This window comes from Oryzias melastigma, linkage group LG5 (genome assembly GCF_002922805.2).
Source record: "Oryzias melastigma strain HK-1 linkage group LG5, ASM292280v2, whole genome shotgun sequence".
NCBI lineage: Eukaryota > Metazoa > Chordata > Actinopteri > Beloniformes > Adrianichthyidae > Oryzias > Oryzias melastigma.
This window is the reverse complement of record NC_050516.1, coordinates 29,299,833-29,324,196: the sequence shown is the minus strand read 5'-3', so window position 1 is coordinate 29,324,196 and position 24,364 is coordinate 29,299,833. Positions and strand designations below refer to the sequence as shown.

The 24,364-nt window shown below is 41.5% G+C and overlaps 4 protein-coding genes across 4 annotated transcripts in view; 2 read left to right on the top strand and 2 right to left on the bottom strand.

The window, feature by feature from the left end:
• LOC112145150 (DNA-damage inducible protein 2) overlaps window positions 1-602 on the top strand; it is an 18,362-nt gene extending 17,760 nt beyond the window's left edge. The window contains exon 10 of the mRNA XM_036212041.1: window positions 510-602. The gene's annotated coding sequence lies outside the window, so the exon portion shown is untranslated. The remainder of the gene's footprint in view (window positions 1-509) is intronic.
• Window positions 143-2,930, top strand: LOC118597891 (vegetative cell wall protein gp1-like). Its single transcript, XM_036212043.1, has one exon. It carries the CDS (start codon window positions 455-457, stop codon window positions 1,622-1,624), a length of 1,170 nt encoding a protein of 389 aa, XP_036067936.1. The 5' UTR covers window positions 143-454; the 3' UTR covers window positions 1,625-2,930.
• A 1,147-nt stretch (window positions 2,931-4,077) lies between these two features.
• cplane2 (ciliogenesis and planar polarity effector 2) lies at window positions 4,078-7,270 on the bottom strand. The gene is made up of 5 exons (XM_024271230.2): window positions 7,047-7,270; window positions 6,409-6,561; window positions 6,223-6,347; window positions 6,023-6,153; window positions 4,078-5,927 (listed from the first exon to the last, which is right to left on the bottom strand). The coding sequence occupies exons 1-5, from the start codon at window positions 7,147-7,149 to the stop codon at window positions 5,711-5,713; spliced, it is 729 nt and encodes a 242-aa protein (XP_024126998.1). The 5' UTR covers window positions 7,150-7,270; the 3' UTR covers window positions 4,078-5,710.
• A 3,961-nt stretch (window positions 7,271-11,231) lies between these two features.
• epha2a (eph receptor A2 a) overlaps window positions 11,232-24,364 on the bottom strand; it is a 16,132-nt gene continuing 2,999 nt past the window's right edge. The window contains exons 3-17 of the mRNA XM_024270735.2: window positions 22,498-23,134; window positions 19,558-19,713; window positions 18,207-18,539; window positions 16,575-16,702; window positions 16,318-16,495; window positions 16,138-16,240; window positions 15,899-15,951; window positions 15,698-15,823; window positions 15,439-15,624; window positions 15,303-15,364; window positions 14,594-14,803; window positions 14,303-14,452; window positions 13,954-14,147; window positions 13,031-13,186; window positions 11,232-11,912 (exon numbers count right to left, since the gene is read on the bottom strand). Coding sequence (XP_024126503.1) covers window positions 11,804-11,912; window positions 13,031-13,186; window positions 13,954-14,147; window positions 14,303-14,452; window positions 14,594-14,803; window positions 15,303-15,364; window positions 15,439-15,624; window positions 15,698-15,823; window positions 15,899-15,951; window positions 16,138-16,240; window positions 16,318-16,495; window positions 16,575-16,702; window positions 18,207-18,539; window positions 19,558-19,713; window positions 22,498-23,134 — 2,781 coding nt within the window. The 3' untranslated portion in view covers window positions 11,232-11,803. The remainder of the gene's footprint in view (window positions 11,913-13,030; window positions 13,187-13,953; window positions 14,148-14,302; window positions 14,453-14,593; window positions 14,804-15,302; window positions 15,365-15,438; window positions 15,625-15,697; window positions 15,824-15,898; window positions 15,952-16,137; window positions 16,241-16,317; window positions 16,496-16,574; window positions 16,703-18,206; window positions 18,540-19,557; window positions 19,714-22,497; window positions 23,135-24,364) is intronic.

The window sequence follows — 24,364 nt, the reverse complement described above, 5'->3', positions numbered from 1 at the left end:
TTTTTAGCTATCAATTTCAGCATCTTCAGCTTTCAGCACTAGCATCTTAGTGGTCAAATTCAGCTTTCACACTAGCATTATCACAGGTAATGCTATCTATCTAGTTCATAATTATGTTAAAAATGAACGTTTTTAAAGTTCAAAAAATGTAGTTTTAGAGTTTTCAATAAATGTTTATCCTTTTCGGCGGCGACCTAAAGTGTGTTTTGGATTTTGGCCTCTCGTGCGATTGAGTTCGACACTCCTGGTCAATGGGCAGGCTCGAGGATGACGTTGTGAAATGGGCGGTACCGACAAGGAGCGAGAGGCGGAGCCTCAGAGATCGAGTCGTTTTACTTCAGTGTATTTAAACGGTCCACAAAAATGACTCATATTTCATAAATAATTTGTTTTTTAGCGTTCCAAAGGTAATATATGATCAGTATATGGGTGTAAGGCTGAAGAAAGTCCTGGTATGGCCCCTTTAAACACAACGTTCCTCTTTGACTGGTGGTTGTTTCTGTCCTCAGACACTGCAGACGGACAGGCTACCTCAACAGAGCCCCCACCATTTACATTACCCAGAACCTTAGACCAAACGTCCTCGCCCGCCGCTCCTCCTGAAAGCCCTTGCTTTGGTCAACCCCACAACTCTGCCCCCGCCGCCATGGAGCACGCTCCAGAGCAGTGCCAGATACCACCAGACATACTTCAGCCTTCAGCTCCAGCAGAGGATGCTCCTCCTCCTCATCCTCTGGCGGGCCAAAGTGACCCCAGCGTGCTCCCTTTACCCCCTACAGCTTCAAGCGTCGTCGCTACTGAACTGAAACCTGAGGAGGCGGACTCTGAAGCAAAGGAGGCTTCCACCGTTCAGCCCATGGACGTCTCTGACTGTCCTGAAGCTCCCAACCCTCCCGACGACGAGAAGGGCACGCCCGATGACGATCGCTGCTCCAGCTCTGAGAGCGTCCCTTCGCTGGCGGCCGCTCTGATGGAGCTCCACGAGCTGCTGGTTTCCAACAGCCGCGCTCAGTCCCAGGACAGCAGCATGTCCTGCTCCCCGCCGTGCTCGCTCAAAGCGTCCCCGACGCCCGAAAACGCCCAGCCCACCCACTGCACTGCCGTCACACCTGAGGAAGAACCAAGTGATGCCAAAGCCAACGATCCTGCTGCTGCTGCTGAGTGTCGTGTGTTTGAGAATACTCTGGTCGAGGGTCCAACAGGAACCGGAGACGGCTCCAGCAGAAGCATTTCTGATCCCGCCGGAATCCCCGAGGTCCGGGAACCGCCAGAGGGGCAGCACGAGAGAGGGGTTGCAGACGGACAAGCCTCCGCCCCAAACACCCAGGACTCTCCGGACACGGACTCCACTCCGCTCGTCCTCGAGGTCCCGCAGGACGGAGTCTCCGGCATCTCCGGCGTCTCCGCCTCTGCGCCCTCCCTCCCTCTGCCCGCCCGGCCTTCGTCTCCAGCTCCTCCCTCTCCTCATCCCTTTACAGAGCATTTTCCAGCGGAGCACATCGAGAGGATCCAGGCTGCGGGCTTCTCCGCCTCCGAGGCCGTGGAGGCGCTGGAGCGGGCGCACGGCGTGGTGGAGCTGGCTCTGCTGGCTCTGCTGGCCCGCAGCATCACTGTGCCCACGTAGACTGGGAGTCGGTCCGGAGAGATCAGCCCGTCTTATACTTGACGCTGGTTCCCTTTGTTTTTTTAGGTTTCTCGTCTGAGGGAGCATGTGAAGACAGTCATGTGCGGCGTGTTTGCATGCAGATGTTTAGGTGTCAGGATTCTGGGAAAAAACGTTTTTTTTGCCCCATTTTGATCTATAACACATTAGGAGAAGATGCTGAATCTCATCCGATCCTGTTTTATAACCATAAAGCCCCTCATTCTGGAATTCTTACGGCTATAATTCGACTTTTTTGGAATTTTTATCATGTTCAATTTTGCCTATTACTATATTTGTTTCAACATTTTTAAAATCAAACCCCAAAGATTAATAAAAATGCAGTTTTTTCAACTTGAACGTGTCTTAAGTGAAGCGGCTGTCCATAAAATTCCCACTTTGATCCCAGACCGCGAGAACACACTCGTGTAACAGAAAGTGTCTTTGCTGTAGGTGTGCGTCTGCAGGTTGAAAGGACCGGTATGTTTAGATTCAGAGGCAGTTCGTAGCTCCTGTTCAGAAGCTTTTATTTTGTGACAAATCATCAGTGTTTAAAAAAAATCTTTTTTTTATTTTGAATGAGGCCTTTCACGGCTTTTTTTTTTTTTCTCTAGTGATACATATAATTGAACATTTGAAAGGCTTTGGGTCACACACAATGTTCACAGATTTAATTATTTACTTATATCTTGTATGAAATTTTAATAAATTACAAATGAAATTAAACCAGTATTTGTATAACTTGTTTGAGTTGGAGGCGTTTTTTCCTAAACTTGTTCTTGATCTTCCTTAAGTTTTAATGCACTCCTAGGTTAGGAATAATGTTTTTATGAGTTTTTCTGCTTTGATCTGAATTTTAATCAAATACATAAAAGTTTTATTTAGTGTTACTAATAATGAATGAGAAGAAACACTATTTTCATAAGTTTGATATTTACTAACCCCCATAATTAAGACAATAAGAAAAATTATTGCATTAATTATGATTAATTAATTACAGACATTTTTCTGCGTTATTTATGTTTAATCGCGTTAATCTAGTTTTTGCCTCAGATTCTGTGTTGTGCAAACTCTAGGAGCATTTTAATCCGCTAATCATTTCAGAAAAATAAAAATATTGAACAATTTATTAGAACTTCAGTTCTGTTTTATGTTTAAGTTTTTTTTTTAAAGTGGACTGTTTAATATGCAATGTCGTGTTGCCGTGGTAACAGCTTCAATGCGAGGCGCATCAACCGCGCCCCTCTCCTTTTTGAGAACGATGATTGTCATGAGTAGTTAAAAAAAAATAAAATAAAAAATAAGCATAATTTTAGAGGTAATTATAGAAATTTATATAAAACTGGATTGCTCAGAAACGTGTTCACACTGTGTTTTGATGTGGTAAAAAAGCACTCTGGACCTGATGTTTTTTATTTTATTTTATTTTATTTATTCAATTGAAAATAAATAAATAACCCCCTCAATGGTGTCAAAGTAAAGGTTAGAAGAAGAATTTTTGTTTAATGTAATAAACCTTTTTAGTGTCATTTAGATCGTTTCTGTGTCACAAATTTAAATAAAATACCTAAAAATTAAGCTTTTTAACATCAATTATTGAGTTAAAAATCATTGCGATTAATTAGATTAATACATTACAGGTCACAATTAATATTAATCGCACCAAAAAAAATTAATCGCACTAATAAAGATATCCCCAAATTACAAATAATGAACATATCAATAGCTGCCATTTCCTCCATTTGCAGCAATGACATCATCGCCTCAAGCTCCTCTTTACCTTTATGATGTTGTAACAACTTTCTCTGCTCTCTCACAGAGAAAGAGTATGCATAAGCACTTTAACTGCTTGAATGTATAAGCAACCTCAACATAACACATAAAAAAAACTGCAACAGTCTCACTTTAAGTTTGCCTTTGGTGTATTCATATTACCCTTAACCACGCCCCAAACAAATTCTCAATTAACCGGTCCACCACCAATTAACACATTTACAAGCAGGAATGTACACAATACTCAATATTGTCTCTCAAATTGATCATTTCTTTTCTCAGTCCCAGCTATGCGTAGCAAAATCCAAAAGAAATAAACAGGCTCGGTCTCACCGGTTTCTGTCCAAGTCTGTGAAATTGGCATCCAATGGGAAAAAACAGAAAAAATGGAAAGCAAAAACCCATGCGATGATCCATCCACAGAAAGGAAGAAGGTAATCCGGTGGCGAAAAGCAGGTAACCACAGAATGGCTCTGGACGTCGGGGGGAGAATCCTCAGGCCTTCTCCTCTCTTCCTCCTCCAGACTCTGTCTTCCTGTGGTACACCTGGCTTCCTTTTTCTGCTCCGCCCCTTCCTTGACAGTCTTATTTTTTTTACTCCAGGTGTCCAGGCCTTGTTTTTCTATTAAAGTTCCTTTGCATTTGTTTTAAACAGTCCGTCCTTCTACAAACACTGGCCACTTTATTTCTCACAGTATACAGAAAACATGTTGCCCCTGCAAGGTTCTTTTAACAACATGGTTACATATTTTTCCATACACTTTCAATGTGGTGACAGTGTCACAATGTTCCACAAAATACATGCACTTCTTCCCGGTCACTTGGTGATGGGGTACGATCATCCAGTCCGCTTCAGCTGGTCCCAGACCTGCTGTATGGGGTTCAGGTCAGAGGTCATCGCTGACTGTGGTGGAACATTATCCTCCGTGAACAGAAGGTGGTGGTTGATGATGGTTCTATGATGTCTCTGAGGTAAGAATGGTCGCTGACGGGAACATCTACAACGACATCAGTTTTGTGCTGACTGGTCACGTCTGTCTAGACCAGAGGTCGGCAACCTTTAACAGTTACATTTAGGCTTGTTATCGACGGATCAAAACCTGCTGGGAGCTGCTCTTATTTTGAAACTTCTGTGCATTCATTACGTGTATTTTTTTAATAATAAATATGAATTATGTGTCTTGTGGCATGAATAAAAAAAGGAATATAAAATTAAACTAGCATTTTCTCAACATGTGAAATCATTTTTTACATTTGACAGTATGATTTCTTTTCAAAATAAAAGACAAAACCAGCTTTTTTAAACAGAATGTTGACATTGATGACACATTGAGGAGGTTTTTCTTTTAGATTCTTTTTTTATTTTGCCCCCTTTAAATAAAACACATTGTTCAGAGTGAAACTATTATGTGGAAAAAAACTAAATGAGAAGTTTATCGCCCTGAGATCATTTCCTGTTTATCATGAAAATCTGTGAAGTGAAACAAACTCAGAGTTAACAAAGTCCACTGAGGTTTTCCAATATATCCTGAACTTACTGAATCTATGAAGGATTTTTAAAAATCTTTTTCCCAGAGTTTCATACAGAAACAACTAGATTCCACAAAATATTTAATTTTGATTGTACTAGAATTGATTCCCTGATTAAATCATTGTTTGAAGTTTGTAAAAGATAAAATATCAAACTTGCAAATTGTACAGAAATGTAGTGGATCAGAAAAAGGGTTCATTTCTTAAATTTTTCATCAATTTATCCTGTTAAAGTGATGAAGGTGGAGCTGAATTTTCTTTTGATTTGACTGAATTTGCTTTAAAGTTCCTAAATTTGACTCCATGAATTAATTGTAATTATACTGAGAGACGTTTTTGTTTTTGTTTCCCAATAAATACTGTTTATTTGCCTCAGAGTTTAAATGGATTTTTAACAAAAATCTTAGTTTTCTTTCTACAGTTGAATGAATTTAGAGCTCAAATCTTTCAGTATGAAATAAAAAAGCTGAGAGAATAAACTCCTCAACATGCAGTCACAGTAAATGGAGAGTATTGTGACAGAAATACTAAAGAAAAACTGATGGAGTTTATTAAGAGCTGCTCTGTTTGAGACCTTTTGAATGTGAAACAGGAGCTTTGAGAATCTGAAATGATGACATTTTAAATATCCAACCTAAAACTAACTTCACCGCAGTGAGTAACAGAGTAAACTTGAAAATGTAAATGTGCAGTTAAAGCCTCTTAGCAAACGTGGTGATCCCGGTTTGAACCGTGTCTTCTCCAATAAACGTCTGTTCCGGTCCATCATAGAACCGTCACGCAGTCCTGCTGCGAAGGCTGGACGGTCCTCATCAGGCAATCTTGATGCCACAAGTTCTCTGCGAGGCAGTTTAGGATGGGGGCCACGTCCCCGAGCCCGTCGGTGACCTCCCCACCCGTACGCAGCACCGGCAAGTTCCACCTTTCCTGAAACTCCTTGACGTCTCTTTCTGACACGTCGCAGTGCATGAAAAGGTCAAATCTGAGGCGTTATTAAGAAAAAAAAAACAATATGGCCGCCAAAACGAGACGTGACCTGACCTCACTTCATGCTCAGGACGGATCAGAAAAGGATATTTGGTACCAATCACCACTTTGACAACAGACGGGTCGCTCCATTTGGCCGTTTGGTTCGACAGGTCATCAAAGGACGTCCTGTCGATGAAGGAGAAGAGGAAGAGGACGGCGTCCGCCTGCTCCCTGCAGGACTAGACGGAAAGCAGCTGTTTGAGTACTTTTCCGAGTACCGCTGTGTTGGATGGAGAAATGAAACGTACTGGAAGTAAATGATCAAATCTACGCAAGGCGTTCTCTCCACAGTCCCACAGCTGCAGACGGAAGAACAGCACCCTGCCGCCGTCTCTCAGCCTCACCGGCCAGTACACCACCGTGGTCTCTATGCCTTCAGGATCAAAAAATCAGGAGACGCTGTTCGATGCTCAAAACCGATCAGTGTAACTCACCTGTGGTCTCGTGGTGCACGCTGGGAAGATTCAGGCCTGCGAGGCGAGCAGCAAGTGTGGTTTTGCCAACGCCACTTTTGCCGGAGAGGAAGACTTTATAATGAACGGTTTCCACGGATACATGAGGGGGCATCACTGGAGACTCCAACAGGCCTGGGAAAGACAAGTTTTCAGGTAAATCATTTTAACTCAGATCTGTTGAAAAACAGTCATTAAAACACATATATTCTGAACAGTTTATACAAGAGGATAAGTATGACAAGTGTACTATAAAGCATGTAATCCAAAAAGTATACTTACTGAACACTTCTTCAGAGTAAAATGGAACATTTTAAGTTTACTATTAATAAGTAGTATATAAAAATTAACTATACTGTCTCACTTTTAGTACTGAATAAGTATACTTGTTGTAATACACTTAAGTATTCTACCTTTTTGCTAAGGGGAAATTTAAAAATATTAAGAATAGAAAGAGGTTGGACTGAATTGTTTTCAAAATGTTGCAGCAAATAATTAATTATTAAAAATGTGTTTGGTTGCTATAATTTTGCACGGTTTAAAAAAAAGACTTTTCTTTGCTACATCATAGGAAAAAGAAAACTAAAGTGAATAAAATTGGGGAAAAAAGTCGTAATTACCAAATTTCTTGCGTCCTTTCTTGTGTAAAATTTTTTGGAAAAACTCTTTGCTTTCTTTACACAGATGCCAGTCAGCGATGATAACCGAACCGGGAGGAATCATAACGACGACAAAAATGAGAACAAATATTCCAGATCAGTCCGACAACGACATGAGACGATGCTGTAATGACTTCCGTAAATAAATAAAAGCATTTCCTGACGACTGTTACGTCACTTCCTGTCAACTCTGCTAGCTTTCCTTTTCTTCTTTTTTTCCTGTTAATATTGCATTTTAGTGACAATTATCGAAAAAACGCGTATTTAAATGGATATTGTAACGTATTTTCTATTTATTACGATTTTTATTACATTTAGACAAAATTTAAAACATTAAGAAACAGCAATGTTGACGATTTGATCTGTAAAGTTCTTATTTCCGGAGTTCCGTGAATGGTACACATTGTAATTTAGTCTCTTACCACTTGAGGGCGCCAAACACTTTGTTTTGTGTGAGTTTACTGAGTTTATGCTCAAATACTCACGTTACATCTGAAACAAACATCAACTAAACGTAAAAAAGTAGAAGCGCCTTTAGAATCGTCAAAAATTTAAACTGAGACAAAATTATTATAAATACCAGGTGAGTTTTACCTGATATTCTTCTCAGTTGAAACCTACATTAAAATGTAAACTAAGTTTACATAAAACCAAACATCTTCTCGGTCAAAGGTCACTTTATTTATACCAGATTTAAAGATTTTTATCTGACAATTTTATTAATATCTCATAAAATCAATAACACTGGAACAATTTGTGCTTTTTTAATGAATAATTCCTTATCTTGAGATTTATTTATTTATTTATTTTTTAGTGCTTAAGTATTCTTTCATTTTCTATTAATTCTATGGTTATTTCTTACTTGGGATTATTTAATTTACTTGCCATATCCCTGTTACCTTTTCATATACTGTAATGGAATCTCTATTTTGAAAGATAACATTTGTTATTGATTTTTTTACAGACTGATTACGGTTTTGATTTGTAAAATTTGTATGATGTTCTTTAACATTGTTATTCAAAAAAAAATAAAGCTGACAAAAAAGGTCACTTTATTTATTTTAAATTTCCTTAATTAAAATAGTGTGCCATTTATATTGGTAAACTAGAACTTTAGAACTAGTAAACAGGCAGTCTGCTCCCTCTGTATTCAGATACATTTTGTCACCATGTTTTCGGGATTTTTATCCTATTTTCAATTTTTATGCATTATAAAAATCTTATAATTTAGCAAACAAACATATTTGGTGGCTAATGAAGGGATAGAGCCTTCACAAGCTGCTCGTTAATAAAAAAATAAAAGTTTTAATTTTTTTTCAAATATATTTTTGTGTTTTTTCCAAAAAAAAAATCTTTATCTACAAAAACATAAGACATTATTGTTAATGTCATGGATGAAATATGTTTTCAGGATCCATCATGCAGAGGAAAGCGTTCATTGAGTCTTTTAAAGCAGGACAGGGTTTTTTTTTTTTTTTAATTTGCATTTAAAGGCCCAGTGATGAAATTGGAGACGGGTGTGGTTCACTTGCAAAACTCAGCTAAACTGGAAAACGGCAACCTTCCAACACTAACAGTTGATGGATATTTGATCATGTGGTTTAACTAAGTTGAGTGAAAAACCCATTAAAAACGTACCTGTTTGTTAGATTTGAATGAATTGACGTATTAAGTCCAGAGTTTAAAAAGAAAAAAAAATCTATTTAGTATTTAAATAAATTATGAAACACTTTTTCACGCTTTTCCGTATGATTTAAAAAAAATGCTCATTTCTGTGCAGCTCATTGATATTTTAATGTATTATTTTACCTGGTAAAATATTGTTACTAAATGTATTTTTGAGTTTCAGTTACAGATTGCTCCACCTCTGTGAATTCCACAGAAAAAGGTGATTCAAGAACCTTCAGGGCAGCAGCTCCACAGTTAGTTCATGTCACCGCACCACTAAACCACAACATCAGCTTTTGAATATCACTGTGTGTTTTCTTTCACCTTCCTCGCTTGATTTGCATCGTGAAACATCTCGACTGATACGTCTGGAGAGATAAACAAAATAAATGCAAAGCAGTTTTCTGAAGAACCAATGAAGACCAGGAAGTGACCGGAATTTTCCAAACCATGAAGTCTAAATGAACCATCCTTTGAATGGTCTCTAATGATGTCAATAGTGATTAATCTTTGACTTTTATTTATTTATTTATTTTTTTAGACCTACGCCCACAGAACAATAGTTATCTGTTGCATCTCTGGGTTTGGAGCAGAAGTTATACAGGTAAACAGATGTTTACAGATGTTGCTCAATGCTGCTGATGTGGAACTGCTGACGTGCAAAAGCAAATAATCTGATGAGATTCTGTTGTCTGTATCGGCGCAAACATTAGATATAACTTTGATGTAAACACTCCTCCACTTCCTCCTTGAAGTTTCAGGATTTGAGGAGTGAGTTTCTCACCGTTCTTCTGTTGTTTGTGCTCGTCTCCAGTCAGCAGCTCCATTTGTGGAAGAGTCCATGTTTGTTTGCTGTAACTGCAAGAGCTTCTAGAACTTTTCCATGGAAGGAAAGCCTCCAGCTCCAGTGGATGTGCTCACTGAGCTGCTGCACGGAAAACGGGTTTTTGGCTTCTTTGTGCCACAAAACTGCAGCTTTCTTTAAGTAAAACAGACGAACAAAACCAGAACATTACAGATTATCAAAGCAAAAGTTTCAAAAAGAGAAAAACAAATCTTTAAAAAATACATTTTACATTTGTCATGTTCACATTCCTAAACTTTCTGTTTAACTTTTTATAATAATTGCTTTTTTAACACATTTCAGACAGTAAAGTATTTGAGATAATTCAGGTGATAAAGTTATTTATTTTAATAATAAGTCTTTGTAATGTTAGCCTTTAGTTCACATAGATAAAATAAATAAATAAATACATTAGCTAATAATTCAGTTGTTTTTTTCAAAGTAATTTTTAAAATCCATCACATTTTATCTTTTAGATACAGCTGTTGGAATTAAGGTAAAAGTTACTTTTTAAAATATTCTACAGTTTACAAAAGTAATTTTGATTTATTTTTGACTGAATGTAAGTGAATGATCCTTTAAACTGAGGATCATAATCACAGAGTGATGTTGTCATTTTACAAAGGTTTTTTTAGGCTACTTTAGTGTTTAGCTAATATTCAGCTACATGCTAGCTGTTTTGGCTAAATTAGTTTTTTTTTTTTTAGGCTATTGTGGTGTTTAGCTTATATTTCAGCTACACTGTAGTTGTTTTGGCTAAATTAAGCTCTTTTTTTGGCTATTTGGTGTTTAGCTAATATTCTAAATGCTAGCTGTTTTGGCTAATTCAGGTTTTTCTTATTAGTTTTTAAGACTGCTTTTGAGTTTTGCTAATATTTCAGCTTCATATTAGCCGTTTGGCTAAATTAGCCTCTTTTTAGTTTTTTTTAGGCTATTTTGGTGTTTAGCTAATATTCAGCTACATGCTAGCTGTTTTTGCTAATTTAGGGTTTGTTTTTTAATTAGTTTTTAAGACTGTTTTAGAGTTTAGCTAATATTTTAGTGTTACGCTAACTGTTTCAGCTAATTTAGGCCTTTTCTCGTTTTTTAAGCCATTTTAAAGTTAAGCTATTTTTTCAGCTACATTCTAGCTGTTTGGCTAACTTAGGTTTTTTCAGTTTTTAGGCAAATATTTTAGCTGGCTATCAGTTTCATTGTTTTCAGCCATTAGCTTCAGCGATTTCATGTCAGCTTCAGCGTTTTTAGCTTTCAATTAAGGCATTTTCAGCTATCAGCCACATTCAGCTTACAGCGTTCACGCTAGCAATAGCACAGGTAATGCTATATATTTAGCCATCATGTGAATTTTCTGTTTCAATATCTCAATGCCAAATTTTTGTACCTTAAACTCAGTGAATCCAATATCTTTAGTTGACTTTTTTTTTTTTTAAAGATTTGAGAAATAGAAATTACTACATGTAAGTGCTCAAAAGTTACTGGATTCTTTTAGGAAATATTGTAAATATTGTAAATTCATGAGTTGATTTTTTTTAGTTTTATTACCTGAAACTTAAACAAAATAACTAAAAATAAAAATCAGCCTTTGAGGGACACGAGCCTGAAACCAACTACTGGATACAAATAAAAACCAATCCTTTCAAAAGGCTAATTTTATTCAAAAATGCCTAGAAAACATGTAATGGATCCATTTCAAAATAACAAATTACATAAATATAAAATAAATATTAAATTAAAAAACAGGACAGAACTGCATTAAGAGATGATGTAAACAAAAACATGAAGGAGACAAACAGCAAAACAGAATCTGTGACTCTTTGCCCTGAGAGGAACTACGACTCCAAGTTCCGACGCCTCATCCGTCACAGAAACACAAAGATCCAGACGCTCCGGCGGGAGAGAGCCGGAGATGGAAGAGGAAGAAGAAGCTTTTCAGTCATTCAGCGAGTACAGGAGCACGTACTCACACACTTATTTATAAACTATACGTCACATGATACGCTCAATGTTTTCCATTTTTTATATATATGTAAAAAAAGTTTCAAAAAGTACAAATATCCTTTCCAGTCCTCCATGATCCACAGAATTACAAAAATCCCTGCAGGGAGGTTCGGTTACGCCCCCACCCCTCCTGCTGCTTTAGTCCTCGTCACCCGTGAGTGAAATGGTATGGTCGGTCAGTGCGCTTTGATTGGGAGGAATGCTTAGATCACACGGCGAACACGCTGAGGGAGCTGCTCTCGTCTTTCAGGCCTAAGATGCTGTATGCTATCCTCTTCATGTGACCGGGCAGACGCACGCCGATGTTCCTGATGTCCCTGCAGGAGAACGACACAGGTTAAAAAAATTAATCATTCGATTGGTTCAAACTCAGTTTCTCAGATTTGTGTTTTCCTAAGAAATATGTGTGTGATATAAAGTTATGTAAAAGCTATTTTACAAACGAACTCTTAACTTGATAAAAAAAAGAAAAAAAAAACAAATTTTTTGGTGTTTTTAACATGTTCTCGTGGCTCCCTTCTCTTGATTGAGACTAAATAAATAAAATTTATATTCAAATTGAATTCAACTATTTCTTTATTCAAATTGTTGTGAATCATGAATTTACGTTTTTAATTTCCTCGTTTGAGGATAACGAAAAAAAGACATGGGCCACAGCTCTAAAGATACAGGGTTTTTTTATGTCTCTGGGTGTTGTTTCTTAGTTTAGTTCACTTTAAGATTGCATTTGTTTTATTTTTTACGATGTATTGCTATCCTTTACTTGTGAAAACTGCATATACAAGCTTGAAATAACAAGAAAATTACAAAGAAAACTAATTTCCTCGTCTGAGTTGGTATCTTGTTCTAACCAGATGGTTTAACCCGGCCCAGTCAGTAAGAAAAAAAAATATATAAGGATGTTAGAGGGAAAAAAGCAAGTTTCTAGCTCATTCTTGTGGCAAGTTATTGGTCTTTTAAAGAAATGTCCGCAATTTCCAATTCCGCCACTAGGGGAAGTAAAGGGACAGAAATACTAGCATTACAAGAGATGAAGAAATAAACAGCATTTCTTTACAAGCACGTGTCACGTCTAGTAAGATGCAGTTCGGTTGTCCACCAGCCTCACTGCAGGTGCTATGAAAATGATCAAGTGTGACACCACAATTACCAAAATGTCGTGAAATAAAACAATAATAGCTCTACCGGTAATAATAATTAAAAAGTGATTAGGCTACTAGGCTGTCAGGGATTTTTTTGAGCTGAAAACAAACACAAAGCTACAGATAAGTTTTGCTGTTACATGAAAATATTATAGAAGTGGTACTTTAACAGTTTTAAAGAGTTGGAAGTAGAGACAGGAAGAACGGAGTGGACTGGGCGGAGTCAGGACATTTTTCTCACTGAGTGGAAAACGCCGGCTGTTCGAGGGCGAAGCTCCACTTGTGCTACTTACTCATGCCTCAGAGCGAGCACCTGCTCCATGGTGGTTATTCCGGCGCGAGCGAAGCTTTCCTTGTACTGACTCATCTTGATGGACTCCAGCCACTCGGTGACGGACCTGAACATGGTGCCGTCACCGCCGCTGGTGCTGGGCAGGCGGATGGAGACGCTGAGGGGAGAGGTTGTACGTCACTCAGAGCATAAAAAGGTGGAAAGAAAATATGATTTTTAGCCCTTTAAAAAAGGTTTTAACTTTCATGAAAACTGTGTAAACAAAGTTCTCAAGGCGGAGAGTCTTTAGGGGGAATGACGCTTCTGTCGTTTACAGAGGAAGTGGCTTAAAGGCAGCAGTTAGTCAACAAAAAACAAACAAGATGATACTTGTTAGGTGGGACGGGGAAAATCTAATCCCAGCGTCTTTGATCATTTCAAGTTCTTTCATGAGTTCGGATTTATTCCTTCAAGAGCTTTAAAGGGTAACCAAACAGGACAGTTGGAGGGTGGCTCAACTCTTAGTCAAGACTTCAAAAAAAATGCAAAAAAGGGGGCGGGGCTAGGGGAGGCAGACTGAGCAGAGGAGGTGTGGTCTAGATATGTGATCAACAGTGACGGTGAGTTTAGCTTGAGGTAAATAAATGATCCTTTTATTTTTTGTCTTGATGAGGAAAAAAATAAAAAAAATTAAGTTCAGGAGGCCAAAGCAGGCTGCAGCCAGCTTTCTAAGGGCCGGTTTAGTGTGCATGCAAACTCCGCCACTCTCGGGGCGACCTCCGCCGCTCAAAGGGCGACCTCCACCTCTCTAGGCCTCGCGGGGCGACCGACGCTGCCCCTCGGAGTCGCGGGGCGACCTACCGGCGCCACCGGAGTCGCGGGGCGACCTCCGCCGCTCTCTTAGCCTCACGGGGGTTACCCTTTAATGAGTATTGGTTTGCTTACCGCGGATCAAAGTCTGCGATGGTTTTCAAGGACTCTGGGCTCCGGAGAAGTTTGTCCAAAATGTTGACGATGTCTGTGAAGCGCGGTCGGATGGCACGGTCCTGCTGCCAGCACTGCAGCATGAGCTGGTAGATGGCGGACGGGCAGTCCATGGGGGCGGGAAGCCTGAAGGCCTCGTTGATCGCCTTCATGACCTGAACAAAGCAGCAGGCCGGTTACATTCTAGTAGATTACAGTCAGAGCGGAAGCTTCACATCAGCTGCAAGGCCAATTTCCCATCACCACCTCCACTAACGCAGGCCAAAGCTGTCCGTCATCGCGACGGTGCGACTCATGACAGATGATATACCTCGTGGTTGCTCATGTCCCAGTAGGGCCGTTCCCCAAATGCCATGACTTCCCACATGACGATGCCGAAGCTCCACACGTCGCTGGCTGAAGTGAACTTCCTGTACGCGATGGCCTCTGGGGCGGTCCAGCGGATCGGAATCTTACCCCCCTGAGGCAAACAAACCCCCACGAATCACAATTAATAAGCCAGACGAGCGGAAATATGAAACAGTGAAGGATTAGCTCTTGAAATGGGCCACTCGGGATTAAAGAAAAACATCAAGCGGTCGGGCTTTAAGACCGGACTCACTCTGGTGGTGTAGGTCCCCTCGGCGTCGTCCTCCAGAACGCGCGACAGCCCAAAGTCGGACACTTTACACTCCAAGTTGCTGTTGACCAGAACGTTTCTTGCGGCCAGGTCTCGGTGGACGTAGCTCATGTCTGACAGATATTTCATGCCAGCAGCTATTCCTCGCAGCATCCCCAACAGCTGGTATGGAGACATTTCCCCATCGTGGTCCTGAAACGGAGAACAGACGCTCAGAAATGTGTTTTTTTAGAGTTTTAAAGTCCCCCTATGATGTGTTTTTATAAAAAAAAAAACCCAAAAACATTTGCAGTAGTGTTTTAATTTGGTTTAGGAAGTTTTTAATCAAAAACCCACAACCTAAATGTCTTAAAAATCCATTTCTATGGAAGCATTTGTGACTCATAGTTCAAAATAAAAGTAAATACTGGAAATGCTTTTTCATTTTCACAATTTAACTTGTCTCTTAAACAAAATGAAAAAGCCATTTCTCTCAAATTCCTTTTTCTTTATCATTTTAATTATGTCACAGAATGAGCGGTGTTGAAAAAGAAAAAGCAAAAGCCGTCCAGGGAATTTCTTTTTCATCTCATTTAAGAGACAAGTAATGCAGGTAAATTGTGAAAATGAAAAAACATTTTGAGTATTTACTTAGTTTTAAAGCTTGAGAACGCTAATACAGAGTACTATTGAGAGTTGAAATCAAACTTACCTTCAGGTACGTATCCAGAGCGCCGTTCTCCATGTATTCCGTCACTATCATGGCGTGCTTGACTGAAAATAAACAGTCGTGTTAATTAAAAGCCCAAACATCCGAGCAGCTGCTCAGCCTTCAACTGTCGGCTCACATTTGGTGACGACTCCTTCCAGGTGGATGATGTTTGGGTGTGAGAACTGGCCCATGATGCTGGCCTCGCTCAGGAAGTCCTGCCTCTGCTTCTCGGAGTAGCCCGGCTTCAGAGTCTTGATGGCGACCGTCACTTCCCCTCGGCCTTGAGTCTTCATCACGCCTCGAAACACTTCCCCAAACTCTCCTGGAGACGAGTGACGAAGGTTATAATAAGAAAAAAAAAAAGGATTCAGGACAGGTTGTTGGAAAACACTCACCGACACCGATGACTTTTTGCTTGCTGATGGCGTTTGGGTCGATCTCTGTCACAAACTTTTGGATGGCGATGTTGGGGTCCTCGTAGGTGTGCGGGTCAACATAGGCCTGCAGAGGCTTCAGCTGGTCTGTTGGGAACGAAAGCCGCCAACGTTAGAGTCAAAATGAAAGCGAGGTTTCCTCTAAAGTGCTGTTCTGCTAACCGGTGGAGAAGTAGGGATCCTCGGCTCCTCTCCTGCCACGAGCGCTCAGTCTCCTGAGAGGAAAACAAAAGCAGGCGGTTTGTAACTGCAGGTCAGCCTCCAGTGAAAAGGCTGTTTTTAAAAAGGCAACACCGGCTATTACTCATAAACTCTCCATCACTAAGTTTACAGGCGTGTTCTTGGTGTTTATTTGAGAGGCAGGAGCGTTGGCTGTGCACGTGAAGCGAGCTGTAACCAACCTCCTTCGCAGCACCACGAACGCCAGCACAGCAAGCAGGATCACCGCCACGCCGACCACGGCTCCCAAAACCACGGTGGAGTTGCTCTGGGTCTGACGCTCAGCTGTGACGAACAAGAAACCAGATTAGTCACCTGAAAACGTACTTTTACTCAGAGACGCGTTGAAGGGAAGCAGCTACCGAGCTGTGAAGTGTGGAACTCGTGCTCCGTGCTGTAGCTGCCAGGAGCGCCTTCAGGACTCAGCGCCTGCACCTTGAAGACATAGGTGGTGTCGGGGGTCAGGTCGCTGATCTGAACAAAGCTCTTGTCCAGGATTCGAACTGTGTAGGTGGTCACGTCGCGTTCCCCTTCAGCCTCCTGCATAGATTAGAAGGGATTAGATGGTTTGTTCTGATAAACCAGAACTGAGTAAAACAGGAAAACCCTAACGTCGTACTTTACGACGGTACATGAGCTCGTAACGGTGACTGATGTGGGCTGGAGGTCTGCGAGACAGACTCCAGGACAGAGACAGGCTGGTGGGACCTCTCTTATCCAGATGGATCGACGTCACCTTGGGGGGGTCTGCGGCGAGAAAGCAAACAGTGGTTAGTGAGTAATCATAGTGCTGGGAGAGGACACTGGAAATGAAAGCCTTCAGTGGGTCAGGCTGAATTCAGCCCCCGTCTACAGGAAGTCTGACTTTTACACAGCCCTGTGACTCAACAGTGGATACAAGGAAAACATGTTTGATCTTCTAAAGCCAATCTGGATTAAGATCATAAAATACACACCTGAAATGATAAACCTAAATGACATAATTAAACATCAGTTGAAGGCAAAACAATGAGACGACAGCCGCTAAAGCCTTAAAGTCCCACTTCAATCATCGTTTGATCTAATTTTTAAAGCCTTCTTAGTGATCTTTTAATTATGATGATGCCGTTTTTAGACAAAAAAAAAAGTTTTTAGGTGTGTGACAGACTGATCCTTTATCCGTATGGAGCCACGGTTCGGCGCACACGTGAACCGCAGAAAATTGCATATTCAGCATTTCTTTTCTCTCAGGTTTGCAGATTTGGTCTCCAGACATGTAAATGTAATCAGAAACGACATGTTTTAACATTTCTGTTGATGTTCAAAGATGTTTATGCTTTGAAGTACTTTATGTTTTCTCAAATATATGTTTTAAAGCTTTTGAAAAAAGTTATTCTTGTTTTTTTTTTTGCTTTTTTTACCGTTCCGAAAAAGGTCTGAACCGTGAGTTTTATGATCCGTTACACCCCTAGTCGTTTTCTAGGACATAGTTCCTGCAGAGCAGCAGGAATTCTCTAGAAATTCCCTTCCAAGTTGTGGAAAGGACTAATGGCGCGGGGAAACCCCCCACAATCCCCTCCTTGTTGCCGTGAGGTCTCTGTTTACACTCTCCTCGCTAGCTTATAGCTCCTCACACTCCCATCCTAGCATTACAGGTAAAACGAGAAAGGTGAGTCAGATGTCAGCTCAGACGAGGAAAACCAAGACGTTCACGGATTCTCTGTCCTTAATCCCTAACTACTTAAAAACGATATAGTTTGGGGCTATATAGTGCCCGGGATTTTAAAAGTAATTCCGACGCCATGTTACCTACTTTTCTTTTATTTTTCTAAACCCCGGATATGACGTCACTGATTTCACAAAGTGAAAATCGAATCAATACAAACATTTATGACTCTACTGTGTTCTGATGATGAAAATGTGGATTGTTTATTAAAAAATTAAATTTAAACGTGTTTTTTTTCGCAAAAATTGTTTGACAGCAATGCATTGTGGACTTTATCTGCTAGTTTTTTTGCAGACTTCTAGGAAATTATTATTATTATTTTGGAAGAGTAGATTTGGACAATACCACAAAATGGCAAAGGAAGGAATTCAGACATAGAATATGTCACAAATGTCACAAATACAACCTTTTTAATAAAGAAATACTCAGAAATGCACTTTTAAACCTCTAATACATGTCCTCCATCATGAGAAAAATGCCACAAGAACAAGTTAAAAACACAATTTTCATCAAAGTGCGTCTTTAAAAAACAAATAAAGATCTCACCTGTGTAGTCCAGAGCAGCAGTGATGGTTGCAGAAGCTCTTTCGGGGTCAAACTGAGAGACTCCGCTGTGCGCCTCCACAGTAAAGGTGTAGTTGAAGTGGGAGTCCAGCTCACTGACGATGATGTTGGTCTCCCGGAGCTCTGCGGGCTCTGTTTCAAAGCGAATCCTCTCGCCGCAGGGGGAGCACGCGGCCCCGTCGCAGATGCTGCACGCCACGCTGAAGGTGAGGTCAGGGCGGTTGCCTGTCACCAGCGGGGCGCTCCAGGACAGCAGCATGCGGCCCTCTCCAGACAGGGTGGTGGCAGTGAGGTCGCGGGGAGCGCTGGGCGGAGCTTAGGGAGGAAGTGAATGACAAACGGATGTCAGACTCAATCGCACAAGGGGCCAAAATCCAAAACACACCTTAAGTTGGGGGCTGAACATGACAAACATGTATTGAACACTCTAAAACTACATTTTGAAAACTTTAAAACTGTGACTTTTTAACATAATTATGAAATAGATATGTAGCATTACCTGTGATAATGCTAGTGTGAAGGCTCTAAGCTGAATTTGGCTGCTAAATATGCTGATAGCTGAAGATTCTGAAATTGATAGCTACAAATATTGAAACTTATAGCTGAAATTACTGAAGCTGATAGCTGAAAACGCTGAAGCTGATATATTAGCTAAATGCCAAATTAGCCTAAAAAACTAGGGAAAAAAACAACTTAGGTTAGCCAAAACAGCTAACATGTAGCTAAAAAAATAGCCAAACTCCAAAATAGCCTAAAAACCTTTTTTTTAAATAGCCGAAATTAGCCAAAACAGGTGGCATGTAGCTGAAAAAATAGCTAAACTTCAACATAGACTAAAAAACTGAAAAAAAGTCTAAATTAGCCAAACAAGCTAGCATTTAGCTGCAATACTAGCTAAACTCCTAAACAGCCTAATAATCCCGAATAAGCCAAAACAGCTAGCATAGCTGAAATATTAGCTAAACTCCAAAAAAAGCCTGAAAAATCTGCTAAAATAGTCCAAAAAGCTAGCAGAATGCCAGTTTTTTAAACTTTAAAACTTTAACTTTTTAACATAAATATGAATAATAAAAAGGCAGGAATATCATTCCAGAATAAATCAACTTAAACCTTAAATAACTTTCAATATTTTACTCTCCATAAAAATATATTTAGTCAAAATTATACAAGTTAGAAGAAAACATCGGGCCATTAATAACAATGAAATAAAATGATCTGGAGGGCCGGATAGAATTACTCAGAGGGCCGGATCCGGCCCCTGGGCCTTGACTTTGACACATGTGCTTTAAATGCTTGGTGTGGTCTAAGAACTGAAGGTGGGGTGCAGCTTTACCAGAGCAGGGTGATGTTGGAGGGTCTGAAGGCGAGCGGAAGAAGCCGTCCTCGCACTGACACTCGGTGGCACCGGCGGTGGACGGCTTCGTGTTTCGAGGACAAACTTGACACGCCGTGAGAGAAACGGAGGACTTGAAGTGGCCCGGTTTGCATTCTGGAGAAGCAAAAAAAAGGATAGAGGGCGTGTTCATTTCAACGCTAACTATCAGAAAGACAAACACAGGAAGGAATGACTGATCAAAAGGCAAACAATGAAGCAGTCTTTGCGGGTCCGGCCCCTTCCAGCCCGCAGGAAGCATTTGTTGTTGGTAACCTATAATCACGGAGTCTTTGTATCCAGAAGAATGAGGAGGGATTTCCCTGACGATATGCCTTCACTCGCCTCTCCTGCCTGCAGGCCTCATCTAAGGTCAACACTGCCGGAGTCAACCGGATGGCAGGAGGGCTGGAAATCCATCAGGTGATCTGATCTGCTCTGAACTCTCAGCTCATGTTCTTCTGGGCTGAATATCTTTTTTTTTCTTTGTTTTTGCCAAAGGAAACAGTATCTTTGGCAGAAATGTGAGCTTTTGGGGAGCAGAGATAAACAGCCTTCCAGGCCACCAGAGGTTAATGAACATGCAGACGGGACAGAAAGCAGAACGCTGGAGCTGCAGTTCAGCCTAAAGCCGGCGTTTCCTCTCGCTCTTCCTTCCTTTTGTTGACACCACGCACAGAGCAAAGCACGCCAGGCTGACGGGGATCGGATGAGGACAAGCCCGGGACCAGCCCGCTGGGTTTTTATGGGACGCATACTTTCTGATTGGAGCCTCTCGGCGTGGTTTAAAAGAACCCAGAGAAAAATTCCAGGCCTGCTTTCATTCAACCCCCCAGTCCCAGTGGACATGCTTTGCCACTAAAGCAAAGGAAGACCTTTGCACCCCGACTCCTGCAGCTTTGGATTGGAATAAACAGGCTGGATTTGATGAATGCAAAGGGGGTGGAGACGAAGGTCCGGAGCGCCAACAGGAGATCTCTCTGGGGAGTCACTTTAGAGTCGAGGGGGGTTTGGAATAAGAAAGGAGGGTCGGCCCATTTCATCTTGAGCTGCAACAGCAGGACCTTTATCGCCCAAGAAAGAGAAAACTGGGTTCTATTCACCCATTGTCTCTGCCGGCGGACGGAGCGCCGCCATAAACCTGTTGCAGACTCCTGCGCGATAAACAAGTTATTTAAGCATCAAACTGAAAGTCCAACTTGTTTTTTTTTTTTTTTAAGCTGCTTCTCCTTTTGTTCCAGACTCCCACAGCAAACGTGAAATGTGTTTAGTCTTCTGACTAAACCCGTTTTCTGCTCTTTGTGCCAGCTCATTGTGCTAATGAGTGGGAGCGTGGATTAGGGCGCTCGGCGCGTTTGTTAACGACCGGATGAAAGGGCAAAAAGAGGAGCGAGTGAGGCATGTCATTGGCTAACAGCTGTCCTGTTGCTCTACTAATCCTCTCCACTAAATTACACTCCACACCTAAAACCAGGCAGCCAGGAACTAACCTCCCTCCTCAACCAACTGGCGACTTGCAACCTGCTTATTTGTGTCCGTCAGCATTCCTCCTCATCTCTGCTGCTGGAACAGATGGGACTTCTCAGTCAATTGTCCCATTTTCTTTTCTTTATAAAACATTCTGAAACTCTTGTAAAGAATTCCAAGCACTTTAATAATCGGGTTGTCTTCCTGACTCATAATTTTACTGTTTCAATTTACGACTCAACAAAAACTTTGATATATATCACTCGGCAGGGCTGCGTGGGAGTATAACTGTCTTTATCAACCGAAAGTCTCCTAATCAGGTCTTATTTTGGTCCAAGTAAAGCCTCAATGGCCTGGAATGTGTGTCAACCAGACCAGAACCATCAGAAATGATGGATCGCCCTGAGAAACAAAACGACTTTCAGTTAAAAATACCAAGAAAAGTCATTTTTAGCAGTGAATTATCACATTTTTTTGATGGTCGGACGCTTCTGGGAACAGTCGCAGGAATTTCTCTGCGAGTCAAGGTGACACGTATCACCGGGAGTCATAAACCGCAGCCTGACTCAGGCCGACCTTGCACAGGCGTGTCAACGCCGTCCCTGTAATATGCGGTTCCTGGTAACCGTGGCAACCTCCCCACAACAAATTCTTCCGAGGAGAAGACGCAGGCCGGCGTTCTCACACATTCACCCTTGCCCCCCACCCCCCACCGCCACCGCTCCTGCTCTCCAGTCAATCAGGTAGCTGACGCCAGGATGAAAGAATTCCTCAGAAATCCCCGCAGCTCCCTCGGCCCTCCCTCCCTCAATCTTTGCCCTCTCCTCCCACGTTTCCTCCTGCCGGCTCAGCGCGCCACACCCCGGCATGCCAAAGGACAGACCAACCTCCGCACAGGCAGACGGGGGAGCGCATACTGTAAAAAAAATGCCGCAGCTGCGTCCGTCTCTCCGCTCCGAAGACTCCCTACCCGGCAAACGTTCTGCATTCTTCTCCGTCATTTGTGGAAACCTTTGCTGTGTTCTCACATTCCAGCTCCATTTACTTTATGAGGGAAAAGTAGACGCCATTTTCCTTTTTTTTACATTCGAATTATCTTTGGTCTGCTTGACTTCAGCTTAAGCCGGGGGGAACGTCGGCATTCCAAAGCTTTTGGGATTTTTCTTTGCGAAAAGAAAAACAAAACCTGAGAAGGGCACAACTTTTTACACCTGACATCATCGACCATCCACGCTCAGACTTGTAAAATAAGAGTTAAAATGTCGTGGGAGAGAAGGAATGATGAGCCACAGGGTAGAATGTTGGAAGGCAGCTACGTTTCCTCGTGATATGAAGAAACGTCCTGCTTTGCCAGACCTACAGCGATTTCTAAACCATCCTCCTTCAGACGGCGAGTTCTCAAGGCAATGCAAACACATTTTTGGCAGCGCTCACCTTGGCACGAGTCCCCTGTGGTTTCATAACCCGGGAGACACTGGCACTGCCCCATTGGAACCACCCAGTCCCCATCAGCGCTGCAGTAGATGCGCGGGGTGGCTTGACTGATGGCGTTCTCCACGCATTCGCCTTCCACTTCCCTCAGAGTGTCCGCCACCGTCTCCGGGAAGGCCGCCAGGCTGATCACGGTGGACGGGCAGGTCTTGTAGTAGACACGGACCGAGAGCAGCGCCACGCAGGCCCCAATGTCCTGAAAGGCCAGGTAGAAGCCTTTTTTGGACAAAGGCCCCACCACCTTTGTCTCGGTGTTGACCTTCACCTCCCGGCCCTTGGTGATCTCGTCCGGTGCGATGGTGGCCACTTTCTTGAACAGGCCCTTGCGGAAGTTGGTGCCGACGTCGGCGTCCGCTTCGGAGAGGAAGAGGTTGAAGGTTTCCTTGCAGCCGACCGAACTGCTGCCGAAAGTGTGGCAGTCCCGAACCACGAACCGCAGTTCCACCAAGACGCGGCTGGTTCCAGGGCGCCGCTGGATGAAGGTCGTGCGCAACCAGTTATCCTGGTCGGCAGAGTCGACGTTACAAACGCTGTAGGTGTAGAAGGGAGAGCCATTCACCACCGTCTGCGCAATCTCCCACTGCAAACAAACAAAACAAATCAAACACATTCACTGAGGAGTCACAGTTTGATGCACAAACTCTTTTTTATGCTCCATAAATGATCCACAAATGCGCCGAAGCCTTTTTCCACAAGACTACTGGTCCGGGCATGTGCTGCTCTTCCATCGTGTGTGGTTTTCCACTAAAGGGTGTATTCGTGTGTGAGGCAGACAATCTGCAGCTACTATTGTAAAAAAAAAAAAAACACAGCTTATAACATCCAGCTTTATAAGTACAGAGCTGCTGGAGGTATGGCACCAAAATTGGCAGCAATTAGGGGTTTCTTTACAAGGGGGAAATGATGACAAGTAAGAAAGATTAAAGGACTTTATAGTGGATTTAATTTTAACAGCTCATATGTTAGCTGGGTCAGCGAGACAAAAAAAAAGGAAATAAGTAGCTGGAGTTGACGCTAAGCTGTATAAACTCTGAGGGGCTGGAAACTATCAGCTGTTGTCTGCTTTAGATTTACTGATGTGTCTCTTTGAAAGAGAAGAAATGTTAAGACAAAAGGAAATCCTCTCTGATACAATAAGCCTCAGACATCCTCCAAAGTTGAACAAGAAAACAGCCCACACACTACAAACTTGGCCATTTCCTGTTGCTTAATTTAAATCAGGAGTGTCAAACTATCGCACAACGGACAAAAATCCAAAACACACCTTAGGTCGCAGGCCAAACAGAATAAACATTTATTAAACACTCTAAAACTATTTTATAAAAAACTAACTTTTTAACATAATTATGAACTACGTACTGTATATAGCATTACCTGAGATAATGCTAGTCTGAATGCTGTTAGCCAAATGTGGCCACTGAAGATGCTGACATTGATAGCTAAAAACGCTGAAGTTGATAGCTGAAACACCAAAGCTGGTAGCCAGCTAATAGCTAAATGCCAAATTAGCTTAATGAGCTTAAAAAACCTAGGTTAGCTAAAATAGCTAGCATGTAGCTGAAATATTAGCCAAACTCCAAAATAGCCTAAAAATCTTTTTTAAAAAATCCTAAATTAGCCAAAACAGCTAGCACGTAGCTGAAATTATAGCTAAACTTCAAAATAGCCTAAAAAAACTGAAAAAAAGCCTAAATTAGCCAAAACAGCTAGCATGTAAATATTAGCCAAACTCCAAAAAAAGCCTACAAAAAAATCTTTTTTTAAAAATCCTAAATTAGCCAAAACAGCTAGCATGTAGCTGAAATTATAG